The sequence below is a fragment of the Quercus robur genome, chromosome 2 (assembly GCF_932294415.1).
Source record: "Quercus robur chromosome 2, dhQueRobu3.1, whole genome shotgun sequence".
NCBI classification, from domain to species: Eukaryota; Viridiplantae; Streptophyta; class Magnoliopsida; order Fagales; family Fagaceae; genus Quercus; species Quercus robur.
Window position 1 is genome coordinate 97,196,604 of NC_065535.1, and position 19,291 is coordinate 97,215,894.

The window sequence follows — 19,291 nt, forward strand, 5'->3', positions numbered from 1 at the left end:
AAATAAAGCCAACAAGATAGTTAATTAAATTCAACCTAACAGATTCAGAGATGACCATTCCAAGTGAAGATAGAGAATTGTGACTTTGTAGATTGAAAGCTGTCTAAATAGGCTACCTACTAGGACAGGCTTCTTAGTTGGGCTTACAAGGGAGATTTTCAGTCTTTTGTAGAAACTATATGGATAGTAGAGACAGCATATTGTTTGAGTGTTCTTTTGCTAAAAGGATCATGTGTCCAATTCAAATTTGTGCTTCGTGGATTATTTTGGCTGCTGACCATTCTTTAGCAGGGCATAAGGAATCTAAAGGGTAACAATTTCAACCTTTCGGGGTTAATGTGGACAGTTGTTTTAGCTACCATAATTTATCATATTTGGATTCAAACATGTTTTACGGTAAATGACGTTGTCGTCAAATCTGAGGAAGTAATCCTACAGATGATAAGGCTAGATGTTAAATCTCGGGTTGAGTTTTGTAAGGGCATCAAGGACTTGCCATTGAATAGGCTTTAATGTTGTAAATGAGGGGTGTCGAACTCTGTTTTTAGACTTCAGCCTAGTCTGGGTAAAAGTAAAACTTGACACTAAACAATAGACACCCACATGCTATAGTTCCGAATGCATATGAGAGAGATGCTACATATACCACCTTCAACTTTGACCAAAATCCCAAGGGCACACAATTCTAACCCAAAAAGATAAAAAAATAAAAAAAGAAACAAAGAAAAATCATTGGCGCACACTGTTGGTGAGTCATATTTTACCTATTAAAGATCCATCCAAGTAAAACAGTAAAATATAATGCACCACAAATAACCAATCCCCTTGACTCAGAACGAAGAAAGACAAACAGCCAGCTATGAAAGAAAGGCAAGAGAAGCAATTGAGGTGAATCTAGTTCTCGACAAGCTTCATTATATTGTTAGAAGACCCAGGAAAAAGAGAACTTGAAACATGAATTTATTTATTATTGACTTCTTAGTTGCTCGCTGGATTAGTATTTGGAACTTATTTGGTGCAGTTAGCACACATCTTCATTCCTTTAAAATGCTTTGGCTATACTGATGTTTTAGTTCGCTTAACTGTTGTACTTCCATTTTATTGTGATTTATTATTCGGCTTTCATGTCTAGACCTATGACTGAACGTATTAATATGGCTTGGACATTTCTTTCCTTTTTTATTTTTATTTTTATTTTTATTTCCAATTAATCTGTGCTCCTCTCCCTCTCTTTCTTACTATTGTTTGTATCTTTATCTATTGTTCAACAGCGATATATTGATGTATTGACATGTTCTGTTTTTTAAATTTCTGGTTCGGCAAGAATTAATAAGGACAGTTGATCTTGGTCCTTTCACGCACATTGTGGATGATGGATTTGAGTTGAGAAAGGTTGCTTTTGAATGTGTGGACACATTGCTTGATAGTTGTCTTGACCAAGTGAATCCTTCCATCTTTTATTGTTCCATACCTGAAATCCAGTCTGGATGGTGAGTTGGTTTTTTTTCTCCTGCCTATACCTTTTTATTCTCACTTAGTGTACCTTTCAGATTCAGTTAGACTTGTGTTGGACAGTGATGTTAGATTCAACTTTCTAATGCTTTTAGATTTTATCTTTCAAATTAAATGCTGTGATTGGTAACGTAATGGTGTTCGTGGTTTTTGTTGCTTCACAACTAATTTGGATTCTCTTTTAGATCATTATGATGTCAAAATGCCTCACCACCTTATCCTTTCAAAACTTGCGGATTAGTGTCCATCTGCTGTATTGGCAGGTTAGTGATTTCATTGATTTTGCTTCACTAAGATTTAGCTGAGCTTCGGACATTCTATCTAATGTTAGCTTTGCACTCTTCAGTGTTGGATTCATTGGTGGATCCTCTGCCGAAGACTATTAATTTTAAGCCAAAGCAAGATGCTGTCAAGCAAGAAGTAGATCATAATGAAGACATGATCCGCAGTGCTCTAAGAGCAATTGCATCATTGAATCGCATAAGGTTTAGTTATTTTCTTTATCGGGCCCTTTTTTTTGGTGTCGTCCTATTTGTTGTGTTGTTTCTTGCCCATTCCTAATTTTTCAGGTAGTTTAACCCCCTATTACTGTCCTTTATTTTGAAGATTGGGAGTGGTCATATAGGCCGTGTGAACTAGCCTCTTGTTCAGACTCGGCTTTGTGGGCCAAAATTCTGATCCTGAGGAAAGGGTTGTTTAATCAATATATTTGTTTTAATTGATCTCCTTCACAGAGTGCTGATTTGTTTGCAATTGTCACACTGCTTGAACTGAGATTTCTGCTATATAGACAAGTTTAGAGAAAAGCTTTTTTAAAATTAAAGCTCAAGAATGTCTTTTATTGAAAACTTTGAAAGTTCAAATATGTGTATAAACACCCTTGAACGTTTAGACCCCCAAATACAAAATAACCAATTCAAGCTTTATGACAAACAACTAGTGTACGGAAAATGAACATAAGCTATAAACAGAATTGGAAATCAATCTAAGCCAATTATAAATCACATCCATAGCAGAAAATAAAAGGCAAAGATAAAGGGAAGAGAGATGCAAACACAAGGACAACACACGATGTGTTATCGAAGAGGAAACCGAAGCCCTTGGCGTAAAACCTCTCCGCCGCCCTCCAAGCGGTCAATAATCCACTAGAAAATGTAGTTGGGATACATGAACAGCAATATACTCTCCAAGCCTAATCTACCCGATGTACCTAAGCCCTCCAAGCTTCTTGCTCCAACGAGGTTGCGCCGAACCTTTTTCTTTTCTAGCTTACCGGATTCCGCTACTAGACCGTAGCATCCGCCATCCTTGACATCTTCCAATACTTCCCAAAACTCCAAAAACACTCAACACTCTGAATGGGTGTGGGTAGTGTTTGGATAGAAATCTCCTCTCAATAGGTATGACAATGAGAGAGGGAATGAGAAGAGACTACAAAGATTTCTCTAGGAATGAGTAGCTCTCTCTAATTGGGTGGGTGTTTTGAAGAAACCTCTCTTAGGGTTTTTCTTTCTGAATGGCCACACATATCTTGTGGGAATGAAGGGTATTTATACTGGTGTGAGAATAGAATACGAAGAGTCAGTTTTTCCAAAAACAGGGCTGGCTGGCGACTTGACCTCGCGACTTGACTGAGTCGCGAGTTCAAGTTGCGAGCTAACTTAATGGCCAGTCTGGATTTTTGTCGTGTAGTGCTCCAGGTGGCGTGACTGTTCAGCTCCCCTGCATGCTCTGCACGTGAGCAACTTTTGGCGGCTTGCAAGCCGCGAGCCACCCGCGAGTCCTAGCCGCGAGTCTCTGCTTCACTGCACTGTCTTGAGCATTTCTTCACACTCTCTCACACACTACCCTTACATGATTCCCACCTAAATACAAGGTTTCTAAGTGCTATATTACAAGCAAATTTGTCATGGAATAAAGCCAACACATGGTTGATTAAATTCAACCTTACAAACTTTGACCTGTCTTACAGGCTCACACTTGATTTGTCTTTCTTCTTTATTATTATTATTTTTTTGGGGGAGAAGAATTTTGGGGGACAGGGGGCTTTAACTGATCCCCTTCCCATGGATGCTCTTGAACTGGAAATTACATATCCATAATAGCACTACAGCAACAATCAAACAACCATCGATATCCAAATTACACGGGCATTGACCCTAAACTACTTGGATATAGAGCATATTGTTTGTATAAAAGTGAGCACCAAAAGAAAGATGGCAGCGATGGTAGAAGCCGTCTCCAAGGAGTGCTAAAATATTCATGTTGTAACGTCACTAGAAGATAGATGTAGTTTTTCTTTATACTAGCTCTATTTGTAATCATGCTTCTCATGTTTTGGCGAAAGACTAAATCATAAATTTTGAATAAATAAATTTGCTATCATTTTTCTGTTTTATGTTGTTATTTTTATTATTATTTTAATTAAAAAAGAAAGTATCAAATCTCCTACGTACACAATGAGAAAAGTAGCATTCCATCATGAATAACTATAAGTCATTAATTCTCCTGCAAGTAATAGAATAGGACAATGTTCTAATGATTGAAGGATAAAATTCTGGTGCAAAAAAAAAAAAAAATGTTGGAAGCAGTCATATGACTCATATCCCTGTTGATAGTTGATACATGTGTAATAAGCAAATCACCATATATGTTCTTATCATAGGAAGATTAATTAAGGTTTTCCTAGCTTGCATTGGGTATGCATTTGTAATGAATTTGTTCATGTGAATTATCTCATGACCATTGCTCTTCCTCATCTCAAACCCTCTTACTTGGTTTGGATAGAAAATGGTATGAAACAACGGTGGTCTACTTTGAGGGAAAACCAATCCTCTTACAGCAATTACTTGCTTAGTTTTGGTAAATATATCTGATAGATTTTATTAACTTCATCAATGTTCATGTATATCGACTTACAAAAATTGAAAATGAAATGCGATAGACAATTGGAAATGGAAATGCCATAGAACTAAAATTTCTCATCACACTTATACAATGAATCCTATCCAAAAGCAAATAACAATCCTATCCAAACTAAAGCAGATAACAATCCTATCCAAGCTTTATTTAGATAAAATTAGATGACAAATAACAATCCTATCTAAGCTTTATTTAGATAAAAAGTAGATGACAATCAGAGAAGATAAGAAATCTACAGTAATCTATGTACTCATCAAGCAATCGATCGGCAACTCTGGCTCAACGTGCATGTGCTTCATGAGCCCACGTACTAACCACACATTGCACACACTGCACTTGCACCGTATCTGATAAAAATTTATTGAGAAGCAATCAAACAATAGGCACTATTTGGATAATAGAGCATACTGTTTGTATGAACGTGAACACCAGAAGGATAATAGCAGCGATGGTAGAAGCAGCTCTCCATGGAGTGCTAAAATATTGATGCCTTAACATTGCCCTCCATTTGTGCCAAGGTTTCTCACAGAATTTATTCAAATTTTGACAAATATCATTGTAATTTGAGTAAAAACCTGGTATTGTGATATTTGTGTTAAGATTGTTGAAAAAGGATGTTGCTGCATTGTTTTCGCCTAGATGATGAATCACGATTTTGTTATTGCAAAGCAAATCCATATCTTCGGTAGTGTTGATAAGGTCATCCAAGAAGCCAAAGTAATCCGTAACGTATCTGTTTGTCGGGTAACAATATTGCTCTAATGCCATAACATTTCGAATAAGAGTTTCCGTCCCATCATATAACTCTAAGCACGGGATTTCCAACACTCCGTTTGCGAATTCGAATGTTATGTCTGCTAAGCATTTGCTTGAACTCACCTTAAACTTCACTCCTGCCTCATGCAGTTGTGTTGCGGAGAAGGAAAGTGTAAACTTTTCAGTACTTCGCCTTGCCGGTAGGAATATTAGTTGAGGTATTTGAAAGGTTCTAATCAAATCAGTGAAGTGTTTTATTTCCCCAATCGGGTCTATTATTTTCTCAACATTGAAATAGTTAAAGAACGAAAAGGTAAGGCGAATGAAAGGATAAGAGTTTGAGGGACAGGGAATAAGGTCGGATAGTTTCTCAAAAACAAAGAATGGAATCTGGTTTTCAAGTAACATCAAGTCACATTTTATAGGCCATGATTGGCCCGTTAAAATAAGATCGTTCATGTCCTTATCTTCTTTACTATCTCTATAGAACAGCTCAAGAATGAAGACCGCATCCACCAGAATCATTTTCACGAATTCATGCCTGGAGGGCAAAGTAGCCACTACATAGAAACTTCGAATTCTTTCTTCCATGTCACTTATAGTGCTTACTAAATTCTCCGAGTTTATCCTGGTCCGGGAAATGAAACTCTTAAAATACCGTACCTTACACGTTTCCATGATTTGAAATTTATTTTTGCAGTGGTGAATAGGGCCAATTGAAATAGTCGTAGGAGTGTAGGCTTTTTCCTTCACTTGGCGAAGGTGATCTGGAATTCTTCTGATATGACCTTCAATTGATAATGGAGGCACTGGCTCTTTAATCATTAGTTTGAGGTCGTCAACCAATCGTTCATTTTGAATTTTTTTTTCATTTGAAGTGTTTGCTTCCTTTTGATTTTCAGTATTTTCACTCCCTATTTCTGTTGAAGCATTTGATCCTTGATGATTTCCTATACCCACTGCTCCTTCCATCTATAGAGGTAGGGCTTTGGTGAGATAACAAGTTCCTTCTACCAAAAGTGATAAGTCACGGTTTGAGTTTCAGACTCAAAAGTAATCATTTATTCTTTAACATTTAGATATGTATATAAATAGTAAATATAAAAATGATTACCTAATAAACTCAAAAGTTTAGTTGCTGTCAAGTTCAATTATTTATATATAAATATATAATTTTAAAAATGTCATAATTTTTCATTTTATGAATTTACATTAACCAAAATATCATAATCTATATAAGTTGTACTTGACTTGAAAAAAAAAATCATAAAATAACTCTATCATGCGTAAAAAAACCTATAATAGATTAACAATAATTCTGTCTCCTAAAATCAAATTCTAAGTAGCATCTCAAATTGCCTTCCAAATGATAGAATATGGGGGAAAAGACTGGTAAAATTTCCATCTATCCTAGACAAGGGAAAGGTGATGATATTCTGAATAAAATTGTTTTATTATACCATTAGTGCTCACATTATACTTCACCATTCACATTTTATTACACATCTTTTAATATAAAATAACAAAAATTTAGAAGAGAGAGAGAGAGAGAAGATACATGATCATATTACGGATTTTAAAATGAAATACTAAAAAAGAGACCAATAATTTTCATTTGTGATATTTGTATCAACATTCCAATGCAAATTCAAGCTAAGAATTAATTCAAAGAAAGAGGCAAACACTGGAAAGAGAATATAATAGAAATTACAAATTAAAAGACAATGACAAACTAAAGGATTTATGTGATAGTGACGAACAATCAGTTGCAATTTGTCTTATAAGACATTTGTAACAAAATGTGTGAGAGTTTATCATATTAAAATAATAGTTTGTCTTATAAGACATTTGTAACAAAATGTGTGAGAGTTTATCATACTAAAATTATTATTTTAATTGAGAATCGGAGCAACTATTATAATTAAAGTTTGTGAGGGGCAACACATGTTATTGTCCGTTAATAAATATTGGCAGAAAATTCAGCAAATAATTCTTGCATGGTGCTGGCTTTGAATAAAACCAAGACACCATCTATCCTAAATTCGGGAAAGGTGGTGATATTTATATCAACATTTTAACCAAATCAAAGCTAAAAATTAATTCAAAGAATTGAAAAAGACAGGCACTGGAAAAAAAAAATATATATATATATATATATATATATATTGCGAATTAAAATAAAGTAAGTGAACGCAATGCTCAATATTGATTGAAAACCTTAGGATCTATTGTATAGTTTGTGAGAGGCAAGACATGCTATTGTGCACGTTAAAGTTCAGCGACTATATATATAGGGTGAGTTTGGTTCAGCTTTTTGTAAAAGTGGATAATAAAAAAGTTGAGTTTTGTTAAAAGTGCATGATGAAAAAGTGGAGTTTCAAAAAGCTGAGTGTTTGATAAAGCTGTTAAAAAGTGCATAATGAAAAAGCTGAGTGTTTGGTAAAAGCTGTTAAAAAGTGTATAATGAAAAAGTTGAGGGATAAATTACCAAAAAGGACAATTTATATATAAGGGAATTTATTTCATACTTTTTTTTGTTTGGATGTGAGTTTATTTCATCTATTTCATATACTTATTAAAAGATAATAATAATAATAATAATAATAATAATAATATATTATTGGTATTATTTTAATAATGTTTGGGCAATTTTTCTTTTTTAGTGTCATAATTATTTGTTATTACTATTAATGACTTCTTATTAATATTAATTAAATCTAAATAATTTCCACCAACATGAAGCACAAAATAAAAATGTAAAAAGATGATAAAATATACACCAATAATCTAAGTTTAAATTGTACTACATAAAAATGTAAAAACATTAAAATACATATCAACAATCTAAGTTTAAATTGTACAACACAAAAATGTAAAAAAGATGATAAAATACATACCAATAACCCAAGTTTAAATTGTATTACAGGATATTAAAAACCCAAGTGAATTATTAAAAAAAAATGATATCAAACCAGTGACAAAAGATGAAAAAAGGAAGTGTGAAAGTTGTTGCTAAGCAAGGCATCATAATGTATACGCACTACAAAAACCTCAATACCACAATAAGTTATGGCTCTACTAATACACAATACCACAATAAAAAATCTCCAAACTAAAAAACTATAACCATAGTCAAATAGACAAATAGACAAATATAATAGTAATGATTGTTATGCCCAAACCAATACATTACAAATGTCTACAATATCATCATCCAAAGAATAAAAACTACCACCCAACTAAGTCAATATCATAATCAAAGTTCCAATCTGTTTAATAAATACAGTAAAACACTTGACAAAGTTCCAATCATTACAAAGTTCCTTAGTCAGTTATTAGTATCTAATAGTCTAGAAGGCTATTTCAAGTATAAATAAGTGCTATTGTATTGCTTTATGTAGATCAGAAAAAACGTATCTAGCATTGTGCAGGAGCAGCAGCTCTGCATCATTAAAAAAACACCTTGTAAACTATCAGTATAAGTTTTCTCGGTGATAGGACTACAAATGTATAGTCCATAATTAAATAGAGCGTCTTTAAGTAAAAATAAAACATCCAAAGATTCCAAGACCAATCATGTTAAAGAAACTCTGGAAAAATAGCTGATGATATCTCATTGATCCAAAGTCCAAGAAATGAAATTCTTGCAAAGGCAAAGACACAGTAATGTTGGAATGTGTGGAACGACCCCAATATCCGACTTCCACTCTCTTTTTTTGCTAAGAGACTCTCCACACTGTAAAATATCATTCTAATCCAATTACCATGTCAATAACATAGTAAAATCTACTCATAGTTAAGCATAATAGCTTATCCTCTCTAATTGCGTCTTAGATCATAAAGAGACTCTAATCCCCTTTATTGTAGTATGCAAGCCTAGCAGACATACACTGAAGATTGAAGATGGTACTTAAGCTCATTAGTGTATAACAAGAAGTCAAATTACACATGCTAGAAGCTAGCTAAGATTAATCTCGGCTATTTCAGATTCACAAACTATACTCATTAAACACTTCATTATATATTAAAATAGCACACTCGGTAAAAAAAAAAAAAATTCAGATCAGTGTTAAACACTTCATAATATATTTTTACTAACTAAACACTTCATTATATATTCCAATTAGCAAAAAAAAAATAACAAAACAAGTAAAGGAACAATACCCATTCATAGCAAGATCTGAAATTTTTTTTCCCACACTCGGTAAAAAAAAAAAAAAAAAATTCAGATCAGTGTTGGTACCTGGTTTTTGGTAGCAGATCAGTGTTTTTGGTACCTAAGAAATCAAAACCCAGATCCATAAGAAATCAACCAAAGAACAGAGAAATAAAAACCAACTCAGACCCATGAGAATCAACCCAGGTTCGGTCCAAATCAAAACAACCCATATCCATGAGAAATCAACCCAAAGAACACACAGAAAAAATCATTACCCATAAAACAAACCACAATCCAAAACTACAGAAAGACAGAAAGACTTACGGAGAGGAAGAACAAGAAAGAAAGAAAGAAGAAGAAGAGGAAGACGAAGCGGAAGAAGAAAAGGAAGACAAAGAAAAAAGACAGAGAGTAGAGAGACTTACGGAGAGGGCAGAGCAAGGCAGAGAGAAGAGATAGAGGCGTCGTGCAAACTGCGAAGGGAGAGCAAAGATGAGAGATGAGGGGCGTGAGAGAGAGTGCTGAGCTTTTTTCAAAACGCCATTTTTGGACTCAAAAAGTGGAAACAAACGGGTACATATTCTTTTCATGAAAGGAATATGCTACTATTTGAATTTTTTTTTTTTTGGGGGGTGGACCGGGCGTTTTAAAAACGCCCTAAATCCCTTATTTGTGTTTTAGGTGGACTTATATAGTGACATTTATAAAAAAATGATCATTAATGTTCAACTGCCTTCTTGTGCTTGGAGGATTGCTCAGCACCACACGTATTTGGATTTTCATTGCCAAGGTGAGGAAACAATCACACCATGACTGTTAGTACCTGCCAAGGTGCTTTCTAACGGTGACTCTAATTTTGCATTATTTTGTGGAGTTATGCTTGTGCCACTTTATGTGGCACTAGCATTGCTCTATTTTGTGCGTAGGGGTTGGTGGGAGCCCATGTCCATGTCATCCTTAAATTATTTTTAGATCCTTGGTTTTGATTAAACAACTTAAAAAAAATTTATTAGATATAATAGAATCTCAATATACAATATAATCCAAATCTTTGGTAGGTATCCGATCAATGATGAATATTTTTATCATCAATCAAAATACTAATGAATTTTTGTAAGTTTCAATAAACTGAACTGATAATGCAATTTTTCTATAGTCAAATAACAGACATGAATTTTGATAAAATTTTAAACTAATTTGCATTCAATTTTTGTTGCATTAGTCATATATGTATGGAGTATATTTTTTAGAGAAGACATTAGTCATAGTTAGTAGGATTATTATAAGTAAAAAATCTAAGTAAAATTGAAAAATTAAATGAAACTAATTTTTATGATCTTCAATCTGTTTGGAGAAAAATTCCTTTAACTTACTACATGACAATTGATAAAACTATTCACGTACGTGTGCTTGTAGTCGCATAACTTATTAGATTAGTCTTATGCCTTATTTAAATAATACATATATATGGATATGACTATAATCATATCCTCTTGCATTGAGGATATGATTTAAACCTTTGCATGATCCAAGTGGGTTTCCAAAGAAATACAAATCGCTTTTTGAGTCTTGGGGTTTTAAGCTTTTAAAATTATAATCCAGTTATTATATTAAGTGTTGAGGCATGGTTCTCGTTGGCAGTGGTCAAGCTTACTCCAGTGGTGAAGGTAGAGAAAAGATGAAAGGTTCTATAGAGTTGGCTTTTCTTTTTCTCAGTTTGGGTGTTTTTGTTTTTTATTTTTATTTAAATCATAAACAAGTTTGTTCTAAAAATAAATCATAAACAAGTTTTAAAATAAGATATGACATGTTAACCCTGCAGTGTTGTACAGATCGATCCTCGCAAGCACTTGTCAACTCTAACCCGAATAAAACAGGCAACACTTTGTTATGGATCCGAGTTCAGAGTACATAATATGGAGCATGCCACAACAGTTTGTAACTCTACCATTAATTACTGGCCGGAAATTATTTTCTGACCCTTTAGATTTTTTTTTTTTTTTTTTAATAGATACAATAAGATTTGAATTTATGATATATGCTCTATGATGATTGTTGTTATCATCGATTCTAATTAACTCAAATGATAAAATCATAAATCTTTTATCTTTGAATAAGAAACTTGGATTTTAATTAAAATTTTAAACTAATTTCTGAAAATTTTTGTTGAGTTAATCATAGTTAGTACTATGCATCAACAATTAAGTAAATTTGAACAATTAAATAGAACTAACGTTTTCTGATCTTCTGGATAAGATTGAGTATGTTATTGAGTTTGACATTCTCAAAAGAGATGTATTAAAATATTTTGAGGATGATAAATTTGTTGGACATTTTTTGTTTGCATTTATGGAATATGATATTACAATTTTATTGGAAGAACATGTACACGCTTATCTCATTTGTGTTTCAAAAATGATAATGATTTTTATGGTATCCAATCTCTCAGTTATTCAAATTAATTATTGATATATAAGGTTTTACAGAATTTTCATTATCTATCTAGTCTGAGAGACTTTGAAAGAGCCATTGTACATGCTTGTAAAGATCACTTGTCTTCTTGCGTCGGTAGAGAATTCACATGATTCACTGTGCTAATTGTCCTAAGTTGAATTGTCAGAACATTACTGCTGCATATCACATGCGATCATAACATTATTGCTATTCATCACATCCTTTTTGGCTTTTTCTCAAGAAATTATTATCGGATATCACACTTTCTTGTTGGACATCACATACTCACATTATTGTGCTTTTTTGAATTGCCTCACATTCTTCTAGAGAAGAGTCAACAATGGTCAATTCAACAGATCAAATTCATTTTGGTCTTATCAATCTTGAAAGTAGATCCAGGAATTCCATTGGTTAGATTTCCATGTGCTGCATTTGAGCTTTCTTTATCATTGTCACTGTCATTCTCACCACTGAGTTAGGAGAGGGCGTCCTTTAACTTTTGCTTTAGCTATTTCTTGAAAGAAGCCGGATAAAATTCAGATTGGATTTTTCATCTTTCAATAAAAATTTGAGACTATTGTTTTGGTGGGGGGGGGGGGGTTATATGCATCTTGTTGTATTGAACCGACTATTTTAGCAATTTGATCGCTATATAAATGTTTGTGGGGTGTGAGAGATAGGGGAGAGTTCAAGTTTTTAGAAGAGAGTTTCAAACACATATACACTTATATTAGCCAAGAGTAGAATTTCTATCTTGTAAAAGAAAAAAAATTACCGATATCATCTCTTTTTATTACCCCAACATAGTTATTGAGTACAAATAAAATTTAACTTACCCGTAATAGGTAAAATGACATTAATTAAATCACAACTTGCAATATACTAATTTTAAATCAAATCAACGTAAGAGGACATTAATTAAAATTAGTATATTGCAAGCTGTGATTTAATTAACGTTATTTTCATACTGCCTATTACGGAAAAAAAGTAAAATTAAATTATCTTTGAAAGATAGTGTCCTTTTGCTTTGAAACAAAGTCCTCTTGCATTGAGGATATGATTCAATTAATGTCATTCTCATACGTACCTATTACGAGTCTGTTAAATTAAATTTGCTTTGAAAGTTAGTGTCCTCTTGCATTAAGGATATAATTTAAAATTAATATATTACAAACCGTAATTTAATTAACGTCCTTTTTATATGTATCTATTACGGGTAAGTTAAATTAAATTTGTCTGTACTCTGTAGTAGTAGGCCAACATGCAAGCTGTGCTGATGAGACTTACACTGCAAACAGAAATAATGGCCCTGTAACTGTTAGTGCAAACTATTAACAAACGAAGCGATATATGGTTTCTCTGTTTGTTTTTTTTTTTCTTTTTTTTTTTGGCTGAAGCGATGTATGGTTTTCACAGCGATCAAATTATGCCCAAATATATATATATGAGGATATATAAATAAGACCACTGTTCTAGATCCTGCCAATAATAAGATGATGCACGTTTCCGTTGTTTAAGGGCAATTGGCAGATATTGTCATTTTGGTTTCAGAAAAGTCGTCTAATTGCATTGATGATATGTTTCAAGAGATTGAAAGATAGCTGCCTTAAAAATTAAATTAAATTGCAAACCCTCAACTTAAAATTAGATTCCAAATCTAGGCAAGTGTTTTATCTGCCAACCCGAGCATTTCTTTTGACCATTTCCTTGAAGTTATTGGATCAAATTGATCTTTAACAAGTAAAAATTGACCTATATCATTCCTTAAAAGTTATCATGACTTTTGAGTGAAATTGTGGAGCATCTTTGTGCTAGAACTTCATTTCCTCTCTTTTGTATGTGTGTTTGTTTCTCAATATGAAATAATTGATCTTTAATAAATAAAATATGATTTTTTTTTTTTATCGAGCTTCAACCTATAACATCTGTTTCTAATGATTGTGCTATTTATCAACAAACCAAGACACCAAACCTCAAATCTCTTATTCAACCATCAGAGACTTTACCAATTGAGCGAACTTGAACCCATCGTAATTTGCCTACCCACCACTAATTTTTATAAAATACACACACATATATATAATTTAATTCATGGCCCCTCAAATGTTGGAAAAAAAATTGTATGGCCATACGTTTTTATTTTCCTTTTATTACTCTTATATCATACATAGTTCAAAACTTCAAATAATCCATATGTATTCAATACATATATTCCGAAAATAGATAAAATTATATAAAATTATTTATTTATTTATTATTACACTTATAATATTTGTATATCTCTTTACCATAATATTCAAGAAATATATTCCTAGAAATAGATAAATAAATTTCTTTAATAGAAATCTTCTTTATTTAACAACAAGCAAAATTTTAAAAAAAAATAAAATAAAATAAATTCTTTTGGATAATTAGAGATGTGAACACTATGTTTTTATTATTTATTTTTTTAGAAGAAAGGACAAAATAGTAGATTTTGTGGTTAGAAGTTAGCTAGAGATCCTTATTGTGTTTGTTATCTTTGAAAAATAAGGTTTTTCATTAGTTTATGATATTGTTATTTTTTATTATATTGATTTGTATATGTTTAGGCATATAAAGTGAAGTTTATTATTTGAATTAGTTAAAACCTTATCGAGGAAAGAAGGGAAAGAGCAATGATCCAACTCGCCTACTACTAACACAAACTTAAGCAAGGTTATGACGCCAAGGTAAAGCTAAGGCCATTAGCACTCGGGGACCTGGTATTAAAAAAAGTTCTGGGCATTGCAAAAAATCCCGCATAGGGAAAGCTCGGACCAAATTGGGAAGGGTCATACCGTATCACTTCAGTAGCCGGCATAAGGGCATACTTTTTAGAAGATTTGGATGAGCATGTAGTACCATGCCCCTTGAATGTAAGCAACCTGAAAATGTACTATTATTAATAAAAGTTCCCACTCTTGATACACCTTTCTATTGCGAAAAGTCTTTATGTTAATCACTTCGCGTTTTTATCCAAGTGTTAAACAGAACCCAGGTCCTGCATGGCTCCTCGGACCATAGGCTTGGGAGAAATTAATCACTTCGTGTTTTTATCCAAAAGAGGTTATCTTACAAACATTGACAAAAGCCAAGGAAATGAAAAGTAGAACAAAACAACTACAAAAGAAACCCTACACTAAAGTTCTAGGCTTTATCTTGGGTTGAGTTTTTTGCAGGGCCATCAGCCTCAAGATGATCATCTCCGGCTTTAGATTTAGACTCAGCATCCTAGGCCCACGAGACAACATCTCTAATTATGAGGGCGTCCTCAGATGACTTGTCTTTGGTTGGTGGTTGTGCCTCCTCATCCGCCCCTTTTCCCACAAGAACGATGGGATCAGGAACAACGGTCGGGGCGGAAATAAGCTTCTCAGGAGGATCCGAACTAGGAATCTCTCGAATATCCTCAGGGAAGAAGATATTCTCGATCCTCCTAAACTCGAAGTCTATAGGAACTCCCGCCCGGTCCATGGCTACTCCCCAGGACTTGGTGACGTAGTCCTTGCAAACCACAGCTACCTCCTCAGTCATCCTGGCTTCAGTGTCCTACACCCCACGCTCGTAAGAGGCTGCCACCGCAGCCTCAGCCGCCTCCCTGGCCACCCTAGCCGCCTCTTTCGCCTGTTGCAGTTACGCCTTAAGGTCTTGGACCGTTTAGTTCTCGGTGGCCAGGTTTATTTCAGGCCAGCCTCAGCGTTGCCCTGGGCCTTAATAGCCTCTTTAACCTTCTCACTTAGGCTCTCTTTTTCTAGGCTGAGGACACCAACAACTATCTTAACGACGAGGCGGGACTGAACCTCAGCATTCACCTCATCCAAGGAATTCTTCACCCACTCCTCGGCCATGAAGATTTGCTGGGTGACCTGCATAGAAGTAATAGAAGAATCGTCAATGTGTAGACGGCAGAATAGATGAGCATAGAATAAGGAACGTGAACAATGGAAAATCTTCGTTTTACCATAGCGAGATCCCTATTCAATGACATGAAGAGGTCCGGTTGCCTCGTGGTCTGGAGCCCATCTATGTCACGGGGCAAAAGGAGGGGCTGCTGCAGGGCCTCAGTGAGATATGACGCCTGCCCCCGCTGGGACTCCCAAAGGGTCGCGTCCCAAGGGATGGGAGCGCTATCCAATTCTAGCCGATGAGACCAGGTGCGTTGCCCCCTCCTAAGTGCAGCCTCATCTCGGCTGTCTATGGACTTTGTCCTCTTGTCTTTAGGCTCTTTGCCTTTTTTCTACTGCTTGGCCTTCTGAGGGCCGACCTCGCCCTCCTCCAATTCTTCCACTGGCCTTTTCCTCCTCAAATTTGGAATGGGTTGTAGTGCGGGGTCAGTTAGAGGAGGAGGTGGAGGAGGAAGGTTGGCAGGAACCTGCTCCTTAGGGTTGCAATCCTTAGGGGCGTCCTTGGAGGATTGCCCTTTATTCCGATTGGACATGAGGCCCTTCAAACCAGATCTTGGTTTCAGGTCCATGCCTTCCTCTTCAGCTTCTTGGCTTCTGTAAATCCGAGCAACTATTAGTTCCGGAGAGTAAGCCGCCGAGAAGCGATCAAGATCCGAGCCAGAGTCTGAAAGCTCTACGAGCCTTGTTGATACCTCACCCTCTTCGTTGAAGCGGAATTGATCGATTTCAGCTTCAAGGGACGAGTGCGTGGAATCAATTCCCTCCCCTAGAACAGCTACCTCCTGGGGAACGCGATGAGTGGGCGATTGGACTAGGGGTAAGTCTCTCCGAGCTAAGAAACCCAGTTTAGAGATGTCAATACGGGCTAATTGGGGACTCCCGGCCCTTATCGCCTAGCCCACGTCCACGAAGGCACGAGAAAGAGGCTCGTAGTCCAAAATGAGGTGAGCAGCCCGCAACTGTCTGTCCTCGCTCACAAAGATATCTGACCTTAAGAGGTAGTTGAAAGCTTGGACGTTGACTAGGCTGATCCTCGGGGAAGTATGTACTTTGTCTGCAAAACTTCCAAAGGAAGGGTTACATCAGTCCAAGAAAACAAGCAACCAAAAACAAGACCAAAACAAGTAAAGGGAGAGCTCAAAACTAAGATCCCGCTGAGGGACCTGATCCTAGAGTGTCCCACCTGGTGCTCCCTCCCTAATTGGGCAGCGAAGACCGTCGTGCCATGCTCCGAAGACAATCAGATAATCGTCCTTCAGGCCTTTGTTAGACTTGGGAAGACAAGATATCAGCCTCACCTCGTCGGACCTGGATTTCAGGTAATACGACTCGGAAAGGCAGTGGCACTCGTACAAGTGAACAACATCGTGCCATGAGAGGCCGAGGTTCATCTGTTCATTCAAAACATCTACGCACCCTAGAATCTGGAACATATTTGCGGCGCACTAGTGGGGGGCCAACCTGTGACCGTGCAAGTAATCCCTAGTTATCCTACCCATGGGAATCGTCATCCCTCCTTCTATGAAAGCTATCATAGGAATGTCGACCTGTCCCGTTTCTCTCTTGGTCAGGATTTGGTCCGAGGAGCAATACTCTAGACCCACTCCTTGTGGGATATGGTATTTGGCCCTAAAACCTTCCATAACGGCCGGAGAGTCTACTAGGCTCTTAAACTTACCCATCTAGTTAATCCTAAAGGGCACGAAGAAAGGTTTATAAACAAAAAAGGCCGAGGAGAACAACCGAAAAAGGGGAGCAAGGGAATATGGGGAAACGAAAACTTACGGGAAGTACGAGTCCTAAATCTCTCAAACTTTCAAAGGATCCGTCGGGAATCCTTACAGGAACAGCTATGGAACTCAGGGACTTGGAGTATTTCGCGAGAGAAAATGCTAGAGTGCTTTGGAACGCTTGAATATCTTTTCTAAAAAAGGGAAAGTAATCTCCCTCAAAAGCCTTATATAGCAAGGAAAAAATGAACAAGCTTACTCCCGCCCAAAGTCTAGAGGAATCTCTACCGTTGAGTAAGCGCCCCACCGTAGGATGCGAAGGGACATAGAGCCTCCTGGTGCAATTAACGGCAGTAATGAGGCACGCGATACGATGCTCCCACACGTGTGAACCAAGAATTTATGGTGACTTATCCATTAAATATCAAAATTCCACCTTTTTCTCCTCGGATAAGAGGGAAAAACTGAAATTTTGAGGGGTTATTGTAAGGGCAAAGGCCCCAAATCATGTAATGGGCCTTAGGCCCCATCCGGAACAATCAGCAATGTCCGAGGAGAGGACATGGATGCCAAAAGGATTTCCAACCCAGGTCCCGTGGGTAGGGGGACGTTTGAAGGACGATCCGAGGAGGAATACCTCCTCAGATGTGATGAGTATGGCCCAAACATGCACTCTGTCTGCTATAAAGACCCACTCCAACAGACATTAGCAATAGGGATGTGTCCCACCGACTAGCAGGAAAGAGGGAAACGTAAGACATCTAAGGAGAGGCTACTGCTATCGCATTAAATGCGTTGCAGCTACTTTTCTGGCCGCATTAATGTGGAAAGGACCTGTGAATAGTACTGCCTTGACCACCACAACTCACAGAAGGCTGAAATGGGGTGTCCGATGGGACAAGCACTCAAGTAAAGGTCCAAATGATCAACAAGTGTAAGGCCACGATGGCTTCAAGAAGACTATATAAGGAGAGGAGTCCCCATAAGGTGGGGAGAGGAAAAAGGCAGGAGAGAACACGATAGCAATACAAGCGACCATAATATTCACTTAGTAACTGACATATATTCATCTTATCTCCTCAGACTGAGGATCTATGGAGATTAGCATGCTTTACTTGTGTTCAACTGCTGCATAGCCCAATACTGACCGCTGTCCAATTCGCTAAGACCTAGTTCTACGACCCACTCTCTACAAATTAATTGTTTATGGGCTCCTTGGACCAAGACCCCATACCACTTGGGCTTGGGCTCCAAATTGTGACCCTACAATTGTTAACACATTAAGAGAAATGAAAAGTGTGTTTATCTATATTAGTTTGATGAGAATTAATTTGATTAAAACATGCTTAAAATGGTTTTACTTTTCCTAAAATGTACACATAAGTAGGGACAATGAAGAACTTCTATTTCCTAAATTTGGTCATAGATATTATTAATATATGATGCTGCAAAGCTCTTTTTTTTTTTCCTTTTTTTTTTTTTTTGAGTAATCAATAATACTTAATAGAACACACACGAAAATAATAATACTAATGTTTTAAACCGGGATTATAATACATAATATAACCAGAGTACAACTACAAAAGAGTCTAACTTTTGTAGTTGTAGACTGAGTTTATAAACAGCGAACACTAGACACACTAGAAATCTTTTGGTGCAAAAATTTCCGGCCTTATTAAGGATGACCAATGGAGGTTGTTGAGATCATAGGACTTGGTGCAGATTCAAAGCAGACTACTCCCAGCGGAGATAGAGAATTGTGACTCTCTACATTGCCACATTCTAAAATAGGCTAAAAAGTAACTACTAGGGCTTACAGGCTTGTTAGTTGG

General features: G+C 36.0%; 1 protein-coding gene and 1 long non-coding RNA gene across 4 annotated transcripts; one reads left to right on the plus strand and one right to left on the minus strand.

The window, feature by feature from the left end:
• The first annotated feature begins 1,320 nt into the window (after nucleotides 1-1,320).
• On the plus strand, nucleotides 1,321-2,199 carry LOC126707629 (uncharacterized). The gene is made up of 3 exons (XR_007649031.1): nucleotides 1,321-1,490; nucleotides 1,698-1,775; nucleotides 1,859-2,199. It is a non-coding gene; the product is annotated as an uncharacterized LOC126707629 (long non-coding RNA).
• A 2,404-nt stretch (nucleotides 2,200-4,603) lies between these two features.
• Nucleotides 4,604-10,214, minus strand: LOC126716095 (UPF0481 protein At3g47200-like). Of its 3 annotated transcripts, none has more exons than XM_050417088.1 (3): nucleotides 9,775-10,214; nucleotides 9,434-9,467; nucleotides 4,604-6,162 (listed from the first exon to the last, which is right to left on the minus strand). In XM_050417088.1, the coding sequence occupies exon 3, from the start codon at nucleotides 6,160-6,162 to the stop codon at nucleotides 4,807-4,809; it is 1,356 nt and encodes a 451-aa protein (XP_050273045.1). In that variant the 5' UTR covers nucleotides 9,434-9,467; nucleotides 9,775-10,214; the 3' UTR covers nucleotides 4,604-4,806. The 3 variants fall into 3 exon arrangements, with proteins under 3 accessions (XP_050273045.1, XP_050273046.1, XP_050273044.1); XM_050417089.1 differs by having other exon boundaries at nucleotides 4,604-6,197; XM_050417087.1 differs by having other exon boundaries at nucleotides 4,604-6,200; nucleotides 9,775-10,213.
• Between the last annotated feature and the right edge of the window lie 9,077 nt (nucleotides 10,215-19,291).

Coding starts and splice junctions, on each gene's coding strand:
- LOC126716095 (XM_050417088.1), bottom strand. CDS start 6,162: ATGGAAGGAGCAGTGGGTATAGGAAATCATCAAGGATCAAATGCTTCA.